Source organism: Balaenoptera ricei, chromosome 4 (assembly GCF_028023285.1).
Source record: "Balaenoptera ricei isolate mBalRic1 chromosome 4, mBalRic1.hap2, whole genome shotgun sequence".
Lineage (NCBI taxonomy): Eukaryota > Metazoa > Chordata > Mammalia > Artiodactyla > Balaenopteridae > Balaenoptera > Balaenoptera ricei.
Genome location: NC_082642.1, coordinates 2,295,414 through 2,317,358, shown reverse-complemented (window position 1 = coordinate 2,317,358; position 21,945 = coordinate 2,295,414). Strand labels below are relative to the sequence as shown.

General features: G+C 38.4%; 1 protein-coding gene across 5 annotated transcripts in view; it reads left to right on the top strand.

Moving 5' to 3' along the window:
• The window catches only part of KCNAB1 (potassium voltage-gated channel subfamily A regulatory beta subunit 1), a 408,264-nt gene that overhangs the window by 335,389 nt on the left and 50,930 nt on the right, over nt 1-21,945 (top strand). For all 5 annotated transcript variants that reach the window (XM_059920067.1, XM_059920065.1, XM_059920066.1 and 2 more), the window contains exons 7-8: nt 370-413; nt 8,074-8,160. In XM_059920067.1, coding sequence (XP_059776050.1) covers nt 370-413; nt 8,074-8,160 — 131 coding nt within the window. The remainder of the gene's footprint in view (nt 1-369; nt 414-8,073; nt 8,161-21,945) is intronic.

Here is a 21,945-nt window from a genome sequence, read left to right as displayed (position 1 = left end):
CGCAAACTTATGTCAAGCTTTTGTTTTGTTTTGTTTTGTTTGGCTTGGGATTGGTTAAAAACAAGGTGGGAAGGTTGAGCCATGTGTCAAATGTCAAATTATATATGGACAAGGTGTGCACAGCTGAGTTGTTATTTACGTGGTGTGATGACAGTGATGGTTAGTTTGTCTCCTGGGGTCTCCAAAGAAAAGCCGCTAGGTGTGCTGCCCACCAGCCTTCTCTCCCCAGCCTGCAGTGGTGCAGAATTTGCTAAGAACAGGGAATACCATTAACAATTCAGTCTAGAATGAGTATTCTGTCCTTTTGAAACAGTGATTTTTAAAGAAGCACACCTCCACTCAAAGTCATTTGCTTCTTTTTCTTGTCAGAGCTGAGACGGAAAGAGGGTTGTCAAGAAAACATATTATTGAAGGTGAGTATTGCTTCCATTTTATTTTCGTTTGTGGGCTGCCGATTCAAGAAAGGTATCAACCAAACAGGTTCAAAACACATTGGAAGGGGAAAAAAATTCCCTATGAAAAGAACCACAATCAACCACGTTTCTTCCTGGGGTTGAGTGTGGGGAGTGTAGTGATATAGAGGGGAAAATGAAAACTCAAAAGAAAAAGACTGGATTCTCTAGAACTCTTCTCTTTTACAGCTATGCTAACGTTAATAAAGCACTTCTGTAAGATTTTTTAAAAACTCTATTGAGATATAATTTATATACCATAAAAGTTTACCCATTTAAAATATACAATTCATTGGTTCTGAGAATAATTACAGAGTGTGCACTCATCACCATAATTTGATTTTAAAACATCTTCATCTCCCCAAGAAGAAACCTTGTACGTACTAAGAGTCACTTCTTATCCCCTCCTTACCCACAGCCCAAGCAACCACTAATTTACTTTTGTCTCATTTCATACACATGAGATCATACAATATGTAATATTTTGTGACTGGCTTCTTTCACTTAGCATAAAGTTCATCCATGTTGTAGCATGTATCAGTACTTCATTCCTTTTTGTTGCCAAATAAAATTCCATTATATGAATATACCACAGTTTGTTTATCCAATCATCAGTCGATGGACATTTGAGTTTTCACTTTTTGACCATCATGAATAATGCTGCTTTGAACATCTGTGTACAGGTTTTTATGTGGACATATGTTAAGACTACTATGCTTTTTTAAAAAGAGCATCTATGCATTAAAAAAAACTGGTGGAAAGTTACTACTAGATAATTGATTCACAGTGCCATTGCTTTTGCAATGGTACTCAAAAATGGTATCATTTAGAAATAAACAAGAAATAATACAGTCTCCAAAATCTTTTATGTAGTAGAGTACTGTACCCTACTATGAGGATTATAAGAATTGTGAGGAATTTTTAATTTATTTCTTGCTTGTCTATATATTACAAAAATTTTATACTTCTACATTTTGCAATAAAGAAAAAATGTTAAAAGGGGCCGCCATATGTTTCTAACATCTTTACACTAGTTCATGAACAATTTCATAAAAATTCAAGATTTTTATAACTTTAGATTCATAATTAATCATTGAGACAAATGATTCTTCTCCATTTTAAAACTAATTTCATTTATGAAATACCAAAGTCACCCAAAACATAAGATGTACTCTAATCCCACTACTTTCAAAATAAATATAAAGAAGTAAATTCCTCCCTTTGGTCACCTCATCTCATTCCACAGTTTGACAATACAGTGCATAGCCTTCCCTACTTTTCCCTGTAGTTACACTGACTTATCTATCTACCTATACACACTTACTTATAAATACAAAAATGTATGTATTAATCACTAACCGGTTTTTAGTATATTTGTAGGCATCTGGGCTTTGAAATCAGAAAAACATTGGTTCAAGTTCCAACTCTTGTCATTTATGAGCTGGGGGACTTTGTGCAAGTTACTTAACCTCACTCAGCCTCATTTCCTGGACTCTAAGATGGGCTATCAATATCCTACCTCACAAGGTTACTATTGAGGAATTGAACTTCGATTGTTCACATTGAGCACAGTGTCTGTCATATAATAAGCACTTAATAAATGTTATTTTTGTCATCATCACCATCATCATCATTCTTAATAGCGTAACTGCCAGTCTTCTTTTTATGGATAAGGACACTAAGTAAGTAATATTCTGAGGCTGCCACAAAGAATGACCACATTCTAGCTCTTGAGAAAGCTTGCAAATTCCTTACCCAAACAAAATCCCTCCTCAGGTCATAGTATCCAATTTGACATTGTACAGTCAAACCCAGCCTGCCTCCCCAAACTGTTACCATTCCTGCTCTGGCATTTGCCCCATGACTTGTGTCATCTACCACAAAGTTTGTCAGAAAGGAAAAATCCAAGTCTTTGGCTTGTGTACCAAGCTGAACAAACATGGCGGCAGTGTGCTGCCTAGAAAGTTCTTGTTTTTCTTTTCTTTTCTTTTTGATCTAATTGATTCAAAAAGAGATTCAGAAAGTGATTTACACTAGCAATCAACAAAGAAATAGAAAAATCGATGAAAAAAAGAATGGAGAAGTTGTGCTACTATGCTTTTCACTGAATCTCTATTGCTTTAATATTTACCAGTGTGTATGCATAATTTCAGAACTCTCCTTTTTAAGTCAGTTTTCTTCAAGCCACATACAACTCAATAGAAATAAAATTCTTTCCCCTTTTAAATAGGTCAGAAATCCTCTTGGGAACTAATCTCTCAGGATGGATAAACCAGTTCAGCTGAAATTCAAATTGACCCAGATTCAAGCTAACACAAAATTTCAAACTTTTGAGATTGAAGAATTGGGATCAATTATTATGTTGTTACTGTTGGTGGTATTTTGCAGTTTATAGTTTCAGCCAAAGACAAAAATACTCATGACTACAAGAGATTCAGCTCAAAGGATATTTCTAGGCAGGCTGAAATTAGGGAATTGAGTGAATTTTACAGAAAAAAAGAAGGGACATGAGATTTCTAGACCCAGAATAAATTTTGAAAAAGTTTACAAATCATTATCCTCAGGTTTCATTGGTACTTGGCCTATGATGAGGATGACCTTATTCAACATTGCAGTTTCATATGCACATTAAGTTTGAGAAGCACTGTTAAAGAATGAGACAGAAGTCCAATTCATGTAGAGTTCAGGCCACTTGTGTGCTGGGTGACCTTGGCCACCTGAGTTAGTTTTTAGAGTGTAAAATTAGCTTGATTTGGGCATAATACAATTTTGAAAAAAGTCATATGAAAGACCTTTTCAGTGAACCCAAAGTCCTTGACTTAGATCCAGCTAGAAACAACATTCTCCTTAGATTCATAAGGAGGGAGTAGAAATTTCACTAATAGGTTTATTATATTCATTTGGAATCACAAGATCCTCTCAGGCTCTGAAAGTCTATTTATCCATTCAGCCATTCCACAAACATTCAATAAACCCAAATTTGTGCCAGTGTTAAAATTTCGCAGATCAAAGCTCTTTGGTATCTAACATGAAAGAATGGAAATAGTTTGGTAAGTCAAATTGTAAGCATTAGTAAATTGTTTCTGTGCTTTTATAGGCAAAAGCTGTGTTTAAGTCTGTATTTGCCTTTCGGGTAAACAACAGTTTTGTTATGTGATTCAAAACACAAACCCACTGTCCTTGTTTTAGGAGGAGGAGAGGAAAATGATCTGAGAAAGCTCCGCTTGAAACTTTTTAATGAATGGCAAATATTAAACCCTACTATCTGAACTTTTTAAAAAAGAGACAATTGATGATTTTTTAATTAAAGAATAAATTTCTTAACAAATGGATTCACCACAGGATTCCTTCTCAGTGCACCATGTTCATGGTAAACTGAAATCACCCACCCAAAACAATCATGTTTCATAATGGGAGATGTAGCCACTTATGTTATTCTAATGCAGGGCAGTCTTTATAAAAAGAAGCATGTCTCAAATCATGACTGAGAGGTCTGCCGAGAAGAAGCTGGAAAATTATATTGGGAAGCAGTGTACATTATTTAAGGCAACATTTTTTTTCAAGCCTGATCGGAATACAAATATGCCATAGGAGTAGAAGATGATGACACAGCATATTTGAAGAGAACGTTGCAGAATTTCCAAACTACTCGTGGCCTTGTTTCTACAGAGTTAAATCTGCAACAATGAACATATGTTCCACCTCTAACCCTGCCAAACTGCTTAACATCTGGAATGAACATATTCCTTTAGACGCCTATGAAATAGGCTTAAATTGAATCAATTTTCACCTTATGAACAATACAGTTCCTGTTACACTTCAGAACCTAAAAGAGAGATTAACTTAGATTTCTTTTTACTGTCACTTGAAAGCTATTTTCTTTACATAATTTATTCTCCTGTGGACTTTTGAGGCCTTGCCAGTTAACATCTAGACATCTCCTCAAGAGCAGGGAACGTTTCTCCTGCTTCTCCTGTCTTCACTCCCACAGACACTGGGTTAGCGCCAAGGGACAGGCTAATGTCAAAAGTGCCTTCAGCAAGTGCATTCACTGCATGGGATCACTTACCTCCTTAGGTCATGATTAGCCGTTCGGATGCCCCTTTGGAGCCAAGGTTAATGCATTTTTGCACATCTACTTAAACTTAAAACAATACTTGGCCCCAAGCCAATGCTCAACAAACATTTGCTAAGTAGAGGTAGAATATGACTATTTGTTTATTGGAGATAAACCCTAAATGGCTCTCAAGGAGATACTTGTTAGCATGTCTTTATGTTGCTACAAGATTAAAGCATCCAAATAGAAAAAACCAGGACCACCTGATTTGTAGTCACATGAAAGATCAAAACAGACAGACCATCTAGCTCCATTTTGTCTGTGGACAGATGAGGCTACTAAGGTCCAAAGAGGCTAAGAGACTGGCAAAGTCATTGAAGCCAGCGCGATTTAGTACCCTGGATCCCAAGGCCTGTGCCCCACCTGCATGAAGACCTCTCCTCTGAATGCCAGACTGGTCCATCCAGCTGCCAAGAGCTCCGTGGGGTTGACTGATGTGCTGCTCAGACCCATCATGGCTCCCACCACTACCACCAATCTGCTTCTCCCGTGACTTTCTCATTTACTAACAGTCACTTAACTTCTCAGGCCAAAAGTCTAAGAGTCCTCCTTGATACCTCTACCTCCACACTCTATATTCAGCACACCAAGAGTCCTCTTATTTCTACCTATACAACTTGTCCCAAATTTGAACACTTCTCATCAACTTGGTCCAAGCGTTGTCTACTACAGTGACCTCCTCACTGGTCTCGCCTCCCTGCTGTCACTCTCGCCCCTGAAGGTCATTCTCAGCAGGCCAAGTGATCAGTTCAGAACACAAATCTGATAGCATCATTTCCCCAACTTAACTCCATTTCTTTACCTCCCAGCCCCTCACCAACGTCTTTCCATCTCACATAGAGTAAAATCCAAAATTCATGCCATGGATTACAAAACTTTATGTGATTGAGATTTTCAAAGTGAGCGGACAGTGTCTCTTAGGTGCACAACCTCCTTTTACTCCACTTCAGAGTCAGAGTAGGGACCTGGTGGATCATTGCCAGGATGCAACACATCACTTCTTATATTCTCACATGAATACTCTTGAATCTTGGCCTAAATATCAAGAAAAAAGGCTTTCCAGAGAAAGAATTGAGAGATGAGGAATGACTGAATACAATGAGACTGTCATTCTATCAAGTCCATGTCATTATTTATGGGTGCATACTATTACCTTGAACTATGAACCTATGCCAATAGATGCTCTCAGTATGTACTGTTTGCTCCCTGGAGATAAATACCATGTCCATGCATCTTTAACCCCCCAGAGCCCAGCACAGTTTCAGATCAAATTGGAACTCAGTACTTGCTTATGGCATGGAAGAGGAAAGGACTTCGGTTGTGACTGATCACACTGCATTCCAACAGGGCAGAGTTAGTCATAGCTCCTTCTAGTTTCTCTCAGCCCACACTGAGCTGTTCAGAAGAGCACAGAGGGAGAGCGCCATCATCAGAAAGGAGGACACTTCGTTTCCAGTGCCAGGCATGGGCCAGAACTGTCACTAAATGTCTCCCTTTAAAACCAGGAGGTCCAGTGAAAATCTTTGGCATCGAGTCTTTGGCACCGTTCATCCTGAGTCTTTCCAGATGTGAGCGCCACTGTTATAACTACCGCACTTCTATAGACTGTTGCACTTACCAAGTGCTTGCCAACTGATTTTATTTGCTCTCTGGAGCAGCGATTCTGAAGGTTGTAAGTATTGTTATCTCCACTACAGGTTAGAGAACTGAGTCACACACAAAAAGGTCAAATAACCCAAGTGGGATCACATGCTAGAGTACAGATTTCCAACCCTTCAGACCTTGGGATACCCTATTATTGTTTGCTTAATTATCTTTTCCTCTCCTTACCTCCTCCATACACACAACTGCTTCCAAAGGTGACTCATATCATAGTGCTTTTTAAGCTAAATTTAATTTCAAGATGCCCATTGAGATAACTGGTAATACCCCGAGCCTGAAAGTCACTGGTTTTTTAAGAACAGGCATTAGACCTTACAACACCTGTCTGCCCTAATCTCTTCATCAGTGCTTCTTTTAACAAGCTACCATCACAGACAATCCTTTCTCAATTAATGAAAAAATATTTCCGGAACTGTATTCAGGCACTCCATCTTCCTGTCAGAAAAGTAATTGTGGCTGGCCGATAAGCCAGTTCGAAAAATCAAATTTAAATGAGCCAAATTTAAATTTATAAGAGCCTCATTTAACATGCAATTAATTTTATGCCTTTAATAAAAAGAGAAAAACCCCCAGCCTTCCTGTGGAATTAAACAGGCTGATAAGGAAATGCTGTGCCTCATAGAAATGAGATAAAATAATTCTTGAACACTGTCATCCTTTTGGTTGCATAATACTATATACAATATGTTCTATCTCAGGGAAGTATTAATTTTACTGAAATTAAATATTTTTTTCTGCATAATCATAGGAATGTGACTCAGTGGTTAAGGTTGAGACATAGATTATTGGTTCCAGATTTTTTTTTTTTTTAAGCTCTCACTCCTTTATATTACCCCTTAAATCTTTAGGACTTCTAGTGTTTTTGTTTCTTCTCAAAAGAATGGGGAATAATAGAAGTGGTAGGGCTCAACTATATTTAAGATTCTTCGAACTTTGTTTTAATTAGTAAAATGTTGAGTGAAGCCTTCATTTGCCAGCCCTTTTATTCCTATTAAAACCCATGTGGGGCTTCCCTGGTGGCGCAGTGGTTGAGAATCTGCCTGTTAATGCAGGGGACACGGGTTCGAGCCCTGGTCTGGGAAGATCCCACATGCCACGGAGCAGCTGGGCCCGTGAGCCACAACTACTGAGCCGGCGCGTCCGGAGCCTGTGCCCCGCAACGGGAGGGGCCGCGATAGTGAAAGGCCCGCGCACCGCGATGGAGAGCGGTCCCCGCACCGCGATGAAGAGTGGCCCCCGCTTGCCGCAACTAGAGAAAGCCCTCGCACGAACCGAAGACCCAACACAGCCAAAAATAAATAATAAATAAATAAATAAAGTAGCTATAAAATTAAAAAAAAAAAAAAAAACCCATGTGTACATTAAGATGGGGTTGTCAGTCACTTATTTATGATTTACACCATTTTAATGTTTTTGATATGCAATAAATATATCTCCATCCCATTATAAGCCCATTAAGTCATTCAAAGCATGACATTAATTTGCATTTTTCAAGAAGAAAGAAGTTGAACTCAGGCTGCTTTTTATTCTAAACTTTGCTTCTAGACACAGACACACAGGAGCCACCGTGAAAAGTCATTACCAAGTGTGGATTTCCGGTGGAGCACTAATACCATTGAGAAAGTTCTAAGGCTTTTCTTTGTTGGGGAAAACGTCAGCCCTTGATATATTTTTTAAAGGTTCCAAGGGCCAATGAACACATCACAGTATTCACTGTCTTTTTTGAAACGAATCCAATGCTTTTTCTTTTTTAAAGTAAATTCTTGAAGGAAACCAAGCTTCAACTATTTCTAATAGTGCTCATATTTAGATTTTTTGAGGTTTTCCTGCTTCTGTTCCCAGGACTGAAGGGCTCCCTCCAGAGGCTGCAGCTCGAGTATGTGGATGTAGTCTTCGCAAATCGACCAGACAGTAACACCCCCATGGAAGGTGAGTGAAGAAATTTAATAAAAGACTCTAGAGTTATTGATTCTAGCTTGATGACTTATTACACTCACAGTAGGAAATGAAATATATTCAGACTGATTTGACTGAACGTGAAAAAACGATGTCTTTCAGCCTGACTATTTACCCACAAAGTCAGTGCTCCGCATCTTGCATCTTCATTAATTTTTAAGCAGTTGCAGGCACTGGGAGTGTGGCTCCTACCATTACAGTGCTCACTTTCTCCAGGTTCGTTTCCCTTCTGTGATTTTATCGACTAAAACAATAAACGTAATTGGAAGGGGAGTTTATAACCCAGCCATCATTATTTTGGAGTGAGCTCTCTGAGGGTCTTCTTACTTTATAATGACTCTAGGTCGGATTAGTCTCCAATCTGTGGTGATAAGTGCTAAGTGCTACCATGAGCAGAGGCTTTACAGGAGCGACTACTTGAAAATGTGACTCTTCGTTGCAATCTGGTTTTTGATTCTCAAGGAGCTGCAATATTTTATCCCCATTGTGTTAACAACTGTTTAAAGACAATTTAAGTATCTCCCTGCGGAAGCTTTCAGAATGTTCCTAAAACCAGATTTTCTTCAATCTGCATTTATTTATGGAAACTACCTAGGATGATTGAAGATAGTTTGGGAGGAAAAATTTAAAAGAAGGTTCTAGTTAATTGAGATTTATAATCATATGGATTATCATATACCTGAGGTGAATGAGAATGAAGATATTTGGGAAAAAGAAGGAAAAAAATAATGTTTTGGTTATTTGAGGTTTACTGTATGACATGGATTTTACAAATTTTTAAAGAATTAGAATACTTGACATAAAATTACACTAAGGTAAATTTAGTTTTGATTATTCAAAAGGTAGTTCAGGATCTTGTAATAAATCAGGTTCTGTAAAGGTTTGTTCTTGCTAGAGGGTTATAGAAGTTATGGAAGTTATAAATGATTGCAGTATATATAGATATTTCTGTAGGTTGCATTTCTGAAAATAAAAGTTGTGGAAACTATTTTCCTTGCTATTTATGTCTTTCTCAACCACAGAGAAATGGTTAAAATATATATTTATATATCTAATTTTCTCCTAGAGTTTTCTGCTTTTTTTGATTTGAGTAAATTAGGAGTTTATTATAAAGCAATATCAGTGTTGAAAATTCATAATAAATTATCCATGGAAATGACATAAAATGCACATTTTTATCAAAGCAAAGAATAGGTGTTTGATAAAGCAAATCATAAACATTTTATTAGTGTAAGAAGTGCTTATTGCAAGGATAATATGTCACACTATTCTCAATGCCACATTAAAACAGAGCACTGAAGCTATCACATGAGCACAATTGTCAAGTAAAATGCCATTCAGTGGCGGCTGTGAAAGACTGAAATTGCTTCCCATTTTAAGTGCCTAGTGACTATTTTCCTCTTCGGAAAAATGTCCTTTGCAATTATGCTATGTACAGGAAAGAAGAACATCTGGGATTTTTCAGCATCTTTTTTTTTTTGGCTCATTTTCCCCATTCTACCACTATCTTTAATCTGAGGGATATAATATAGAAGTCTCTGAAACAGAAAACATTATAATTTGCATTATATACCTACAGAAGGAGAAAATTCTCAGTTAGGAGCCAAACTATGTGATACTGATAAGATAATGGTATCTCTTACATGAAGACTAATTATGTGTTGACATTTATCAGAAGGGAGCTTCAAAACATAGAAAACAAAAACAAAAACAAACCAGATTGCTACCTGATAGAATGTATAACTGGAGCATTAACCAGTCTCCACTGGAATCAGAGAATATTTACATTTTCTCTGAGTTTCTTACAAAAAATTCCACAAAGCAGAATAGGAAGCTGTTTTATCATGAGTCACTGTCCAAGTTCTGAAGTCTAATGAAGGGTGTCAAATAGAGATTTGTACTTGTTGATAAGGTCAAGAAACATGGCATTTCAAAGCTCTGCGGCAACCAACCTCCTTATGCTGGAATGTAGCCTGCTCTCTCCCACCCCCAGCAAAGAGAGATCCACTCCTGGCTGGCACATAAGACTCCGAGTCTTATTCCTCTGGGATGACTTAGCAGGTTCACACTACAGGCAAGTCCCCATGTAGGACTTATTCCAGATTGAAATAGCTTCCCTGTGATGTCTCCCTAGCTTTGCAGAAAATGTGTATCCTCAAACAATACACTCATTTGTTCCAAGGTGAGCCAGATGGAAGGGCCAGTTTGGTATTAGTCTCTAGAAACTCATTCTCTACATTTAGTCTTTCCTTCTTTACTGTAACAGAGGAAAGGACTGATCCGGGCAACAGAGAGAAGAAATAGGAAATAAGAAAAAAATAAGAAATAGACAGGGATTTCCAGGTAGCCTTGGGTGCATTTTCTCTTCTAAAAATGAAAAAAAAAAAAAAAAAAAAAAGGTGTGTAAGCTATGTCTGGATTCCATGTTGTTATTAAGTTTCATTTTTGCAATGATTTTGTGAATCATATATGTGTGTATGTGAGTGAAAGTTGTACCTGTACAATGGGGTCTACCTTAGGAAGGCTATTAGGGTTTCTAAAAACAACAGAAAAGTAAATGTTACGTATAATCAAAATTACCCTTGAAAACCCTATAATAATGACTTGTTTGTCAATGTTACTCTGTATCCTTTAATTACTCAATTTCTTCTCCAAATATAGTGACAAAACCATCATTAGATACTTTCCCAGACACCTTTTTTTTTTTTGGTAACGGCCTTAATATCATTCACATACTTTTCTTACTTTAGCAACTCACATTGGCAATTTTAGGCTCAACTGCATCCATTTCTGTCTAATATAAGCGATGGGACAGTGGTTGCCAAGTGCATATTGCTGAATTTTCCTATATTAAATCTACATATGTTGGCACTGTTCTTTGTATGTGTGCCTCACAGTAAACCCTTAGCATTTGTATATCACCTTTATTGGTTTCAACCATTCCCCGTCAATTCCATGGACCCACAACACACCCTAACTTATGATTTTGCCAAGGCACCTATATTAAACCCTGGGGAACTAATGAGAGAACTTAGCCCAGCTTTCTAAGACTCATTTTAAACAACTTTGATTTAAATTTATTAAAATGCCAATCCCATCCTCTTGATTCGCACCATGAAAGGATGTTAATTGGGAACACTTCTAGAATAAACCAACATGAGTTTCATCCAGTTTCTACATATCAGATGACAACAAATTGAGCCAGAAAAAGATTAGCAGTAGCATCTTCATAATATTGGCATCATGTATCAAATTAGTTGTTGCCTTCCCTCCTTCCTTAGAAAGCCACTAGACAAAAAGTGAGTCCTTTCAAAAGAATGGCCACAAATTCCCAAAGTGCAACCAATGGAGAAGGGGGTGAGACTGCCTTTGTAATCTACAACCCTGTGGAATGCAATTAGACATTTTACAGTTATGGGAAGATGTTCCTGACAACAGAGGGGAACTTGTATACTTTTTCCTCTGTCCTTCTTGTTTATTTTTTCTGGTTCACCTAGTAGTAAGTCATTTTTCTTTCACAGCACCTGCCATGCCATCTGTCTCTGCTATAATATCTGGCATTGATGGCATGTTTTCCAATTCCAGAAAAAATCAGTCCCATGTCCCATTTCTTCTTTCTTATACTTCTGTGTTCTTCCCAGTAGAGTCACTGACAGTTCCTTGAGCTCCATGATACTCACATTCTTAAGTCTCTCACTTCCATAAATCCCCAAAGTATATTTCAAAATCTTCTCTTAAGCTCATTAGTCAAGAGAAAGTTCATTCCAACATGAATCATGTTGGACATGGATAGACACAGAGCATTTGTGTGTCTGAGGACCTGCACTAGGAGTTTTTGGTGTGGTTTTCTGTCATTCACAAGTGCTAGGCTAACTTCTCCATCCATACTCTTCTCATTGATCCAGAGAGGAAATGACTGAGCATGATTGTGGGCATGAAAGGAGGCTACAAGCCATGTACCACTTGTGAATAGTAGAAAAAAGAGGGGACCCATTTTAGTTTATGTAGCTTTTTAAAATAGGAAAGAAGAAAGGCCACTAAATTCATTGACCTGAGAATAAGATGATTTTTAAATTAAATTACATTTTAATTAAATTTTAATTTAAAAAAATTTGGAATTGAGTCCTCTTTTATTTATTTAGAATTTTTTGCCAAAACTAGTTAATCTCGCAGACTCCCTGAGTCATTAGATGTTATTCTCAATCTAATTACAGTTCAAATTATTTATTTTTTTCCTGCTAGTAGGTCAATGCAGACATAAAACAACCCAGATGTCTTATTTCAAATAAGAGAGACAAGATCAAAGTTAGCTTCACTTAATTCCCATACCATCATCATGTCAAACAACCTATTCCAAAGAATTTCCTTCTTTCTAAGCCATCTTTTTACTGTCCACATATGCCAGCAGGAATCTACAGATATTCAGGAATCTAGGACATCCAATGACAGCTCAGGAAATACCAGAGAGTGGCAAACATTACAGGATCCCAAATTTTCTACACTTTCTCAATTCCAGAACACTGGACCTGGATATTTAGCATCCAAAGTAAAGTTTTCAGAACAAAAATGTAATGACCCCCAAACCTAGAAATACTGTCTAACCACCATGGATCATCCCTTCTGCCTTTGTATTTTATTGTCTTCCCTGAAAGACACCCTCAATCTGTACCCCCGCAAAAAAACATAATAGGAAGAAATCTTCTGCAAATAGGCTATAACGGTGCTGTTCCATAGAAATATCTTGAAAGCCACATATGTATTTTCAATTTTCTATTACTTATGTTTAAAAAGTAAAAAGAAACAGGTGAGATTAATTGTAAAAATATATTTTAATTTAAGCCAATATATAAAAAATTATCATTTCAACATACAATCAATATAAAAATTACTGAGGAGATATTTTACATTACTTTTTTTCATACTAAGTCTTTGAAGTCTGTTATGTATTTCACACTTATAGCACATCTTAATTTGGGCCAGCCACATTTCAAGTGCTCAATAACCACATGTGGCTAGTGGCTACTATTTGACCACACAGGTCTATAAACTCTAGTTCAAGTCTAGCAGAGCACCAGACACATACTGGGGGCTCAATAAATATTTATTGTGTGGATGGATGGATGGATAGATGGATGATTAGATGAATGAGTGAACAAGTTGTTTGATTGAATGAATGAAGGTCTAAAGTTAAATAGATCCACCATCACCTTTCTCTACTTGAAAACCTATTTTGGTTTCCTAACATCTATGAACATTCTGGTACCTGATCTGGTTCAGCATATTTCAGGGTGATATTAAGAAGGATAGGTTGCTGGCAAAGGGCGCCAGGACACTTTTTTTTTTTTTTTGGCTGTGTTGTGTCTTCGTTTCTGTGCAAGGGCTTTCTCTAGTTGCGACAAGTGGGGGGCCACTCTTCATCATGGTACGCGGGCCTCTCACTATCGCGGCCTCTCGTTGCGGAGCATAGGCTCCAGATGCGCAGGCTCAGTAGTTGTGGCTCACGGGCCTAGTTGCTCCGTGGCATGTGGGATCTTCCCAGACCAGGGTTCGAACCCGTGTCCCCTGCATTTGCAGGCAGATTCTCAACCACTGCGCCACCAGGGAAGCCGCCAGGACACTTACATCCCGTTTCTCCTCATCTGCCTTAACAGCAGCATCCAGATGCCAGATCTCTCTCCAGAAATCTGGCTGATACCTAAGTGAGCAGAAATGAATGGAGGTATGATTCTTTTGCAGTTCAGTTGCCCCTGAGGATTACTATGTCAAATATTAAAATTATCTAACCCATTTCATTTATGACCCTGGCCAGGATGCTCTGAGGGCCTCTGGTGTTCGTCAGATCAATCTAACCTCCTGGCTTGAAAGGCTAGGACAGCTGAGTTTTCAAGAAATTAATTTGGAGAAAGTGATTTTCATATCTAAGAGGATGAGCCAAACCCTACCAAGCCCATGGCAAAAAAAACATTGTGTTCCAATTTTACTAAATCAGTTTTATTTCCATCTTAACTGTGAATTCACCAAACATTTTACTGCTACTTTAGATGTATTCAGCTGATGTTTTATCCTTTACAGAACACCAAGTCATGCTGTTGAAAAAGAAATTAATTTCATTCATTCTAAGAAATAACATGGGGGGATGGTTGAGTTCACTTTGTGTTCTTTCAGTCTCTGGTGTGGTTTTTTAGAAAAATCTCATGTTTCTATCATCATGGGCCTCCTTTTCATTAGGATAATATTTCTATAAAATGGACCTGGGGGCCATCAGATAGACACAGCTTTAAATCCTGGCTTTGCTACCTATTAGACTGTATGCCTAAGGCAAGTTTCTATCCTCACTGAGGCTCAGTCTCTTCCCCTGAAAATGGAGGTAACATATAAAGTGGCTTCTGAAGGAGTTAGCAGTGTGGGTACAGCACCTCACTCACAGCAGGGGAAGAAACAGAAGCCTCATTTCTAGAATGCCCCGCACAACACACATACACATAAAACTCCCTTCTCTCTCAAAGGTAAGCATAGGAGACGACTAAGACCCTAAAATTATAATGTGATGAAAATCAAATGCAGGTGGCCAAGCTGCAGGGTTGGCCAGGGTCTGTGGTGAGGCCATGTAGAATCAAGGTACACAGTTGGCAATGGAATTTTCTTCTAGCTCACATTTTTCTCCTTGAAATTTTGTTCTGAAATTCTCCATGCCCTTTAAAATTAGGTAATTATAGATTTTCCAGGGTTAATCTGTTCAGTCAAAAGGTGATCTTAAGCCTGTGATTTTATTTTCAAAAGTGTATCTAGAAAAGAACTCAATAATAAGATTCACTCATTCATTTAATTGATATTTTTTGAATATCTGCACCAGCAGACAGAAGGTGCCTGGGTCAATAGCACACTTGCTCTATTGGAAAGACTCAGGGACAAATCCACCTAGCCATTAACTGTAGTTCACCAGTTAGTCTGATGTGCAGATATGGACTCTTTGCATTTCTTGCACAGAGGATTTTTGAAGCCAGAATGGAGTCACCAGTGGGTGACTAATTTAAGACCACACTTGACAATAAAAATTATACAAAAAAAAGACTTTGAGTCCTCATATGGTTCATGTATATATATATTTTTTAATCAGTTATCAATTTTATACACATCAGTGTATACATGTCAATCCCAATCGCCCAATTCAGCACACCACCATCCCCACCCCACTACGGTTTTCCCCCCTTGGTGTCCATACATTTGTTCTCTACACCTGTGTCTCAACTTCTGCCCTGCAAACCGGTTCATCTGTATCATTTTTCTAGGTTCCATATACATGCGTTAATATACGATATTTGTTTTTCTCTTTCTGACTTACTTCACTCTGTGTGAAAGTCTCTAGATCCATCCACGTCTCAACAAATGACTCAATTTCGTTCCTTTTTATGGCTGAGTAATATTCCATAATATATATGTACCACATCTTCTTTATCCATTCGTCTGTCGATGGGCATTTAGGTTGCTTCCATGACCTGGCTATTGTAAATAGTGCTGCAATGAACATTGGGGTGTATGTGTCTTTTTGAATTACGGTTTTCTCTGGGTATATGCCCAGTAGTGGGATTGCTGGATCATATGGTAATTCTATTTTTAGTTCTTTAAGGAACCTCCATACTGTTCTCGATAGTGGCTGTATCAATTTACATTCCCACCAACAGTGCAAGAGGGTTCCCTTTTCTCCACACCCTCTCCAGCATTTGTTGTTTGTAGATTTTCTGATGATGCCCATTCTAAGTGGTGTGAGGTGATACCTCATTGTAGTTTTGATTTGCATTTCTCTAATAAGTAGTGATGTTGAGCATCTTTTCATGTGCTTCTTGGCCATCTGTATGTCTTCTTTGGAGAAATGTCTATTTAGGACTTCTGCCCATTTCTGGATTGGGGTGTTTGTTTCTTTAATATTGAGCTGAATGAGCTGTTTATATATTTTGGAGATTAATGCTTTGTCTGTTGATTCGTTTGCAAATATTTTCTCCCATTCTGAGGGTTGTCTTTTCGTCTTGTTTATGGTTTCCTTTGCTGTGCAAAAGCTTTGACGTTTCATTAGGTCCCATTTGTTTATTTTTGTTTTTATTTCCATTACTATAGGAGGTGGATCAAGAAAGATCTTGCTGTGATTTATGTCAAAGGGTGTTCTTCCTGTGTTTTCCTCTAAGAGTTTTATAGTGTCTGGTCTTACATTTAGGTCTTGAATCCATTTTGAGTTTATTTTTGTGTATGGTGTTAGGGAGTATTCTAATTTCATTCTTTTACATGTAGCTGTCCAGTTTTCCCAGCACCACTTATTGAAGAGACTGTCTTTTCTCCATTGTATATCTTTGCATCCTTTGTCATAGATTAGTTGACCATATGTGCGTGGGTTTATCTCTGGGCTTTCTATCTTGTTCCATTGATCTATGTTTCTGTTTTTGTGCCAGTACCATATTGTCTCGATTACTGTAGCTTTGTAGTATAGTCTGAAGTCAGAGAGTCTGATTCCTGTAGCTCCGTGTTTTTCCCTCAAGACTGCTTTGGCTATTCAGGGTCTTTTGTGTTTCCATACAAATTTTAAGATGATTTGTTCTAGTTCCGTAAAAAATGCCATTGGTAATTTGATAGGGATTGCATTGAATCTGTAGATTGCTTTGGGTAGTATAGTCATTTTCACAATATTGATTCTTCCAATCCAAGAACATGGTATATCTCTCCATCTGTTTGTATTGTCTAATTTCTTTCATCAGTGTCTTATAGTTTTCTGCATACAGGTCTTTTGTCTCCCTAGGTAGGTTTATTCCTAGGTATTTTATTCTTTTTTGTTGCAGTGGTAAAAGGGAGTGTTTCCATAATTTCTCTTTCAGATTTTTCATCATTAGTGTATAGGAATGCAAAAGATTTCTGTGCATTAATTTTGTATCCTGCAACTTTACCAAATTCATTGATTAGCTCTAGTAGTTTTCTGGTGACATTTTTAGGATTCTCTATGTATAGTATCATGTCATCTGCAAACAGTGACAGTTTTACTTCTTCTTTTCCAATTTGGATTCCTTTTATTTCTTCTTCTTCTCTGATTGCCATGGCTAGGACTTCCAAAACTATGTTGAATAATAGTGGTGAGAGTGGACATCCTTGTCTCATTCCTGATCTTAGAGGAAATGCTTTCAGTTTTTCACCGTTGAGAATGATGTTTGCTGTGGGTTTGTCATATATGGCCTTTATTATGTTGAGGTAGGTTCCCTCTATGCCCACTTTCTGGAGAGTTTTTATCATAAATCGGTGTTGAATTTTGTCAAAAGCTTTTTCTGCATCTATTGAGATGATCATATGGTTTTTAGTCTTCAGTTTGTTAATATGGTGTATCACATTGATTGATTTGCATATATTGAAGAATCCTTGCATCCCTGGGATAAATCCCACTTGATCGTGGTGTATGATCCTTTTAATGTGTTGTTGGATTCTGTTTGCTAGCATTTTGTTGAGGATTTTTGCATCTATATTCATGAGTGATATTGGTCTGTAATTTTCTTTTTTTGTAGTATCTTTATCTGGTTTTGGTAGCAGGGTGATGGTGACCTCATAGAATGAGTTTGGGAGTGTTCCTTCCTCTGCAATTTTTTGGAAGAGTTTGAGAAGGATGGGTGTTAGCTCTTCTCTAAATGTTTGATAGAATTCACCTGTGAAGCCATCTGGTCCTGGACTTTTGTTTGTTGGAAGATTTTTAATCACAGTTTCAATTTCATTACTTGTGATTGGTCTGTTCATATTTTCTGTTTCTTCCTGGTTCAGTCTTGGAAGGTTATACCTTTCTAAGAATTTGTCCATTTCTTCCAGGTTGTCCATTTTATTGGCATAGAGTTGCTTGTAGTAGTCTCTTAGGATGCTTTGTATTTCTGTGGTGTCTGTTGTAACTTCTCCTTTTTTATTTCTAATTTTATTGGTTTGAGTCCTCTCCCTCTTTTTCTTGATGAGTCTGGCTAATGGCTTATCAATTTTGTTTATCTTCTCAAAGAACCAACTTTTAGTTTTATTGATCTTTGCTATTGTTTTCTTTGTTTCTGTTTCATTTATTTCTGCTCTGATCTTTATGATTTCTTTCCTTCTGCTAACTTTGGGTGTTATTTGTTCTTCTTTCTCTAGTTCCTTTAGGCGTAAGGTTAGATTGTTTACTTGAGATTTTTCTTGTTTCTTGAGGTAGGCTTGTATAGCTATAAACTTCCCTCTTAGAACTGCTTTTGCTGCATCCCATAGGTTTTGGATCATCGTGTTTTCATTGTCATTTGTCTCTAGGTATTTTTTGATCTCCTCTTTGATTTCTTCAGTGATGTCTTGGTTATTTAGTAACGTATTGTTTAGCCTCCATGTGTTTGTGCTTTTTACGTTTTTTTCCCTGTAATTCATTTCTAATCTCATAGCGTTGTGGTCAGAAAAGATGCTTGATATGATTTCAATTTTCTTAAATTTACTGAGGCTTGATTTGTGAACCAAGATATGATCTATCCTGGAGAATGTTCCGTGCGCACTTGAGAAGAAAGTGTAATCTGCTGTTTTTGGATGGAATGTCCTATAAATATCAATTAAATCTATCTGGTCTATTGTGTCATTTAAAGCTTCTCTTCCCTTATTTATTTTCATTTTGGATGATCTGTCCATTGGTGTAAGTGAGATGTTAAAGTCCCCCACTATTATTGTGTTACTGTCGATTTCCTCTTTTATAGCTGTTAGCAGTTGCCTTATGTATTGAGGTGCTCCTATGTTGGGTGCATATATATTTATAATTGTTATATCTTCTTCTTGGATTGATCCCTTGATCATTATGTAGTGTCCTTCCTTGTCTCTTGTAACATTCTTTATTTTAAAGTCTGTTTTATCCGATATGAGTATTGCTACTCCAGCTTTCTTTTGATTTCCATTTGCATAGAATATCTTTTTCCATCCCCTCACTTTCAGTCTGTATGTGTCCCTAGGTCTGAAGTGGGTCTCTTGTAGGCAGCGTATATATGGGACTTATTTTTGTATCCATTCAGCAAGCCTATGTCTTTTGGTTGGAGCATTTAATCTATTCACGTTTAAGGTAATTATTGATATGTATGTTCCTATGACCATTTTCTTAATTGTTTTGGGTTTGTTTTTGTAGGTCCTTTTCTTCTCTTGTGTTTCCCACTTAGAGAAGTTCCTTTAGCATTTGTTGTAGAGCTGGTTTGGTGGTGCTGAATTCTCTTAGCTTTTGCTTGTCTGTAAAGTTTTTGATTTCTCCATCGAATCTGAATGAGATCCTTGCCGGGTGGAGTAATCTTGGTTGTAGGTTCTTCCCTTTCATCACTTTAAGTATATCATGCCACTTCCTTCTGGCTTGTAGCGTTTCTGCTGAGATGTCAACTGTTAACCTTATGGGAGTTCCCTTGTATGTTATTTGTCATTTCTCCCTTGCTGCTTTCAATAATTTTTCTTTGTCCTTAATTTTTGTCAATTTGATTACTATGTGTCTCGGTGTGTTTCTCCTTGGGTTTAGCCTGTATGGGACTCTCTGCGCCTCCTGGACTTGAGTGGCTATTTCCTTTCCCATGTTAGGGAAGTTTTCGACTATAATCTCTTCAAATATTTTCTCTGGTCCTTTCTCTCTCTCTTCTCCTTCTGGGACCCCTATAATGCGAATGTTGTTGCGTTTAATGTTGTCCCAGAGGTCTCTTAGGCTGTCTTCATTTCTTTTCATTCTTTTTTCTTTAGTCTGTTCCGCAGAAGTGAATTCCATCATTCTGTCTTCCAGGTCACTTATCCGCTCTTCTGCCTCAGTTATTCTGCTATTGATTCCTTCTAGTGTAGTTTTCATTTCAGTTATTGTATTGTTCATCTCTGTTTGTTTGTTCTTTAATTCTTCTAGGTCTTTGTTAAACATTTCTTGCATCTTCTCGATCTTTGCCTCCATTCTTATTCCGAGGTCCTGGATCATCTTCACTATCATTTTTCTGAATTCTTTTTCTGGAAGGTTGCCTATCTGCACTTCATTTAGTTGTTTTTCTGGGGTTTTATCTTGTTCCTTCATCTGGTATATAGCCCTCTGCCTTTTCATCTTGTCTATCTTTCTGTGAATGTGGTTTTTGTTCCACAGGCTGCAGGATTGTAGTTTTCCTTGCTTCTGCTGTCTGCCCTCTGGTGGTTGAGGCTATCTAAGAGGCTTGATGGGAGGCTCTGGTGGTGGGTAGAGCTGACTGTTGCTGTGGTGGTCAGAGCTCAGTAAAACTTTAATCCACTTGACTGTTGATGGGTGGGGCTGGGTTCCCTCCCTCTTGGTTGTTTTGCCTGAGGCAACCCAACACTGGAGCCTACCTGGGCTCTTTGGTGGGGCTAATGACAGACTCTGGGAGGGCTCACGCCAAGGAGTGCTTCCCAGAACTTCTGCTGCCAGTGTCCTTGTCCCCATGGTGAAACAGAGCCACCCCCTGCCTCTGCAGGAGACCCTCCAACACCAGCAGGTAGGTCTGGTTCAGTCTCCCCCGGGGTCACTGCTCCTTCCCCTGGGTCCCAATGCACACACTATTTTGTGTGTGCCCTCCAAGAGTGGGGTCTCTGTTTCCCCCAGTCCTGTCGAAGTCCTGCAATCAAATCCCACTAGCCTTCAACGTCTGATTCTCTATGAATTCCTCCTCCCGTTGCCAGACCCCCAGGTTGGGAAGCCTGATGTGGGGCTCAGAACCTTCACTCCAGTGGGTGGACTTCTGTGGTGTAAGTGTTCTCCAGTCTATGAGTCACCCACCCAGCAGTTATGGGATTTGATTTTATTCTGATTGTGCCCCTCCTACCGTCTCACTGTGGCTTCTCCTTTGTCCTTGGACGTGGGGTATCTTTTTTGGTGAGTTCCAGTGTCTTCCTGTTGATGATTGTCCAGCAGCTAGTTGTGATTCTGGTGTTCTCGCAAGAGGGAGTGAGAGCACGTCCTTCTACTCCGCCATCTTGGTTCCTCGAAATCAGCAGTTCATGTATATTTAGTGTATCTTTTTTCTTTAAATTTATTTATTTTATTTTTGGCTGCATTGGGTCTTCGTTGCTGCGTGCAGGCTTTCTCTAGTTGTGGCAAGCGGGGGCTACTCTTCATTGAAGTGAGCAGGCATCTCACCATGGTGGCTTCTCTTGTTGCAGAGCCCGGGCTCTAGGTGCACAGGCTTCAGTAGTTGTGGCACGTGGGCTCAGTAGTTGTGCCTCGCGGGCTCTAGAGTGCAGGCTCAGTAGTTGTACAGCATGGGCTTAGTTGCTCTGTGGCATGTGGGATCTTCCTGGACCAGGGCTCGAACCCGTGTCCCCTGCATTGGCAGGTGGATTCTTAACCACTGCACCACCAGGGAAGCCCTATTTAGTGTATCTTGAATGTTTTGTGTTTCATGTCATAGGTGTAAGGATGCATTGTGAATATCATTGTGAATATCATCACCCTTCCCTCAATGCTCAGTACACACATTTTCTACTTTGTCTATGGCTACCATGACTCAGAGCTTACTAAGCCACTTAGTCTTACTCTACACATTATGTGCATTCTGTCTGTCTCACAAGCTACTTGTTTCTCTAGCCAGTTTCATTTATCCTCCTTATTCACTTCTCTCACTTTCGAGAGCAAAACTGCATAATCTTAAGTAACACAGCAAAGGCACATTACAGAGTTCACCACCCTTAGTTGTTGGCCTGCTGCCTCAGATTTGCAGAGTCAACTTCTAGGGCCATTGGAAAAACTTCCAGAGTTTGGAGCATGGATCACTCTGATATGTATAT